The sequence below is a fragment of the Arvicanthis niloticus genome, chromosome 1 (genome assembly GCF_011762505.2).
Source record: "Arvicanthis niloticus isolate mArvNil1 chromosome 1, mArvNil1.pat.X, whole genome shotgun sequence".
Taxonomy (NCBI): domain Eukaryota; kingdom Metazoa; phylum Chordata; class Mammalia; order Rodentia; family Muridae; genus Arvicanthis; species Arvicanthis niloticus.
In genome coordinates this window covers 136,734,520-136,738,654 of record NC_047658.1, presented here as the reverse complement: position 1 = coordinate 136,738,654, position 4,135 = coordinate 136,734,520, and the positions used below count along the sequence as shown (strand labels likewise).

At 42.8% G+C, this 4,135-nt stretch overlaps 1 protein-coding gene across 2 annotated transcripts; it reads left to right on the top strand.

The window, feature by feature from the left end:
* Positions 1-1,017: 1,017 nt before the first annotated feature.
* LOC117693358 (prorelaxin 1-like) lies at positions 1,018-3,878 on the top strand. 2 transcript variants are annotated; one of them, XM_034483966.2, is made up of 2 exons: positions 1,018-1,228; positions 3,538-3,878. In XM_034483966.2, the coding sequence occupies exons 1-2, from the start codon at positions 1,018-1,020 to the stop codon at positions 3,876-3,878; spliced, it is 552 nt and encodes a 183-aa protein (XP_034339857.1). The 2 variants fall into 2 exon arrangements, with proteins under 2 accessions (XP_034339857.1, XP_034339847.1); XM_034483956.1 differs by having other exon boundaries at positions 1,018-1,234; positions 3,541-3,878.
* The last annotated feature ends 257 nt before the right edge of the window (positions 3,879-4,135 follow it).

Below are 4,135 nucleotides of genomic sequence, written 5' to 3'. Positions count from 1 at the left end.
AAAAACACTCAACAAAATGTTAAACCATCAAAAAGATCATTCATGGTGATCAAGGTGGATGCATCTGAGAGAGGCAAGGATAGTTCACCATATGCAAATCAATAAATGTAATATATCATCAGAATGAATTGCAAAAGTGGTAAAAATTATCTCCATATAAGTAGGGAAAGCATTGGATAAAATTCAACACTGCATTATTATTTAAAACAAGTTACAGAAAGTTGCTGCCTAATATAATCAAGAGTATGCGACAAGCCACAGCCTACATCATGTAGGATGTGGAGAATCCGAAAGCATTTCCTCTGATACTTAGAACAAGACAAATGCATTGGCTCTTACTGCTCTCCTTCAAAATAGTCCTAAAGACTCTAGGATGAACAATAAGGCAACAGAGTGCGCAGAAAACAAGGAACCAGAAAGGAAGTCAAATGGCGCAGATAGTATAATTCTATCTATAGAAAAACCCCACACTCCATTCTGACCAACAGAATATCCACTATAGGATCTAAAAGCAACATACAAAACTGAACAACTTTTTAAAACAACAGTACTGAGTTTACTAAAAAGAAATTACAAAAGCAACCAGGCTCACACCAGCAAAAACAAACAAAAACAAAACAACACACACACACAAAACAAAACAAACCACATTCTAGGTGAAAAGTCAGTTTCCCTCTCAAGAGTTGATGTGACTGCTGATGGGACTTAGTGCAGGGCCATGCCTTATTCTGTAATTAAGGAAAAGCTTCAAACCCAGAGTAATTCTGGGATACAAGGTGGTTTGGGGGCAAGAATAGAGAAGACAGAAGGGTGGTGTGATGAATGAAAGGTGGGTAAGGGGAACAAGACCCAAGAAGACAATACCGTGCACGCGTAGGTGGGAAGTGGGTGGAGCTGGAACCATCAACACTGGTGCTGAGAGCTCCCAAGGGATATAAAAGCGGGGTTGAGCACTAGGAACGCAGCAAGAGCCCAGTCCCGCTAAGGCTGAGCCTCCCAGAAGTAGCCCAGACCGGAATGTCAAGCAGATTCTTGCTCCAGCTCCTGGGGTTCTGGCTATTGCTGAGCCAGCCTTGCAGGGCTCGAGTCTCGCAGGAGTGGATGGACCAAGTCATTCAGGTGTGCGGCCGTGGATATGTCCGTGCACGGATCGAAATCTGCGGGACCTCCGCGGGAAGACTGGCGTTGAGCCAGGAGGAGGCAGCTCCGCTTGCCAGACAAGCCACTGGTGAGTGCCCTCTCATCTCCCCACAGCCTTCCCATTGGCTGACCACCAGTAGGAAAGCCCACTCTCGGGGGTTGGGGTGGGGCGAGGAGGGGATGGGGTGGGGTTGGGGATGAAGGGGTGGGGGCGTTGGGTGGGGTAGGAGGGTTTGCGATCCCTAGCCTCAGGTTTGATGTGCTTGGGTTAGAGTTTCAGTGAGAACCCAACAGAGGGAGTCAGATAAGCTGCAGCCATAGGCTTTATTCGCACTAGGGATGGTGCGAGGTCCTACCAGGAGCCAAAATCTGGGCTGTGGAACATGGCTCGGAGAACTACATCACTGAGGGAGCTTTGCTGCGCATCTTTTTTAACCTCTTGCAGTTCAATTGAGAGGGTGAGGGAATGTAAGAAAACCAATAGGGGTTAGCTCACAAATCATCATGGCCAAAAAGTCATTAGTGCCATATAAATAATATTCGAATCCAAAATCCAGTAATTAAAAAGAGTATTTCTGCATGAGTTCAGTTAGATTAAAATGTCATGTTTGCGTCTATTGTCTACAAACCAAAAATACGGATTTCAAAATAAGGTAGAAATAGTTTTAAGTAAAGAATTTCAAGACACAAAAGCTTGAAAGTTAACTCTGACCCAAAGTACAGCTGGCCCTGGCTTACTGGTTTTAAGTACACAAGAGGAGCTCATGAGCTTTGCTTAACAGCCGATAAAACTTTGCTGGGACAAAATTTTAGGGCAAGGAGGGACCAATAGGTGAGTTAAAGTTAGAATGTCTTCCCGAAGAAAAAAGCCAGCACTTCTGATATACACAACATGGTACAGAATGTCCTCTGCCATCCCTGGTTTAGACTTGGAATGACCAGGTGTGACAGTGCTCCTTCCCTCTGCCAAATTCCAACCACTGGAGCTGGTTGTTGGCTAGAAGGAAAATGGGACCCTTAGGAAGGCTCTCTGTCCCAGGACACCCCTGTATCAGGAACGGTTTGGCTTTCTCTAGAGGGTAAACCTCCACGGCTAACCAGGAGCCCTTCTACACTCCTACACTTCTACATCTCCCTTCTACACTTAGGCTATGCCTTTCGGATTCCTTGGTTTTATTATTTCCAGAGAGAATGACTTATTGGTAAGCCGACACAGTGTTCTGCTGCACATAAAGACTAGCAGCAAGAACTGAGCCATCACACTATAATTTAAACTTAATCGATGTTGCCAGTTTCTTTGTCTGCTAATAATCTAAATTTGTGCATTTGGAATAGGTAAGGGCAGGGGGGAGGTTTGAGTTACAATAAAGGGTTTGTAGGCAGAAAAAAAAAATGTTTTCGTCTTAATCTCCTAACTGACACCCCTGGTGGAAACGGTGAATGTTGAATGTAGTTATGTAGATTGTTGAAGGAAGGGGTCAGATGGTTCTAGAGGGTTTCCCACAACACTGGAGCAAATACCACACTCAGCACATTGGTCCAGGCACCCCAGGGAAGCACACAGTTTGGGAAGCGTTCTTTTAGGCTGTTCCTGTCTTGAGTAGACAATACCATTGACTTGGAGCAAACACTTTGGGGAAGAAATGTTGGGAGACAACCATCCTCCTCTAGTCAGAGCTGAACTGGTGGAAATTCTGCCTTTTAAACTTTATCCTAAAGCAGTACTTGACACTCTGGGAATCCTAAAATCAAGAAAATATGTTTCAAGGATTACTTTTTCATGGCTTAAAGGCAACGAAGAAAATTACTCAGGTTAGAAAACATGTAAATGAGTGGTTTGGGTTATTTATTTATTATTTATTTGTTTATTTATTTATTTATTTATTTATTTATTTGAAATAGGGTTTTTCTAACATAGTCCTGGGTTATCTGGAACTCACTCTGTAAACCTGCTGGCGTTGAACTCATGGAGGTTCGTGAGCCTCTGCTCTCCAAGTGCTAGGATTAAAGGTGTGTGGCACCACACCGGGCTAGGAAACATGAAAAATAGTGTTTTCAATGGCCAGGGTGATTTCAGAGAAATAAGAGTTCAGTGTCAAAGGGTGAAAATTACAGTGTTTAAAGCAAGAAGAGGATGATGAAGAAAGAAGCCATATGGAGTAAACAAACCTTGGTAAGACAGTAGCACTCTGAACTGCCCAGCCAGCAAGTCTATCAACATAGTCAATACTTGCTGACCCTGTTTCCGTGTTTAATTAGATTCAGGCAAAATGTTCTTTCTATATCTATATATAGTTTCTATATCTGTACATATCTGTCTATAGTTTCCCGAATTCTCCTTAGCATGAATATTGCCCCCCCCAACACACACTCACTTTTCTTTTTTAAACTTAACAGAAGTTGTGCCATCCTTCATCAACAAGGATTCAGAGCCTTTCGATATGAGGTTGAAATGCCTTCCAAATTTGTCAGAGGAGCTGAGGGCAGCACTGTCTGAGGCTCGTGCCTCCTTCCCAGAGCAACAACACACGCCTGCGCTGAGTGATCCTGTTATCAGCTTGGAAGGAATTAAGAAAACTTTCTATGATACACTGGGTGAAGCAGAAGACAGTCCTCCGGGACTTAAATACTTACGTTCAGATACTCATTCACGGAAAAGGAGGGAGTCTGGTGGATTTCTGAGCGAGCAATGTTGCCACATTGGCTGTACCAGAAGATCGATCGCTAAACTCTGCTGATACAGAGCTAATTGAGCAGTGTTCATGCGCATTCTTGCTACCTGGTTGATGCCTCTCTCTGTTCCCTTTTCTTATTTATTAGGATCTGAGAAACTGTAATTTACATTTGAGTTTATCCTTTGATATGAAAGAAATGTTCTTTGCATTATTGTAGTTCTGTTAATAATATTTTTATGCAAAATTCATTTTGCCATTTTGATGGTCTTATGGCTTTTGAATAATATTAATTTAAAATGGTTATAAGTTCTTACCACATC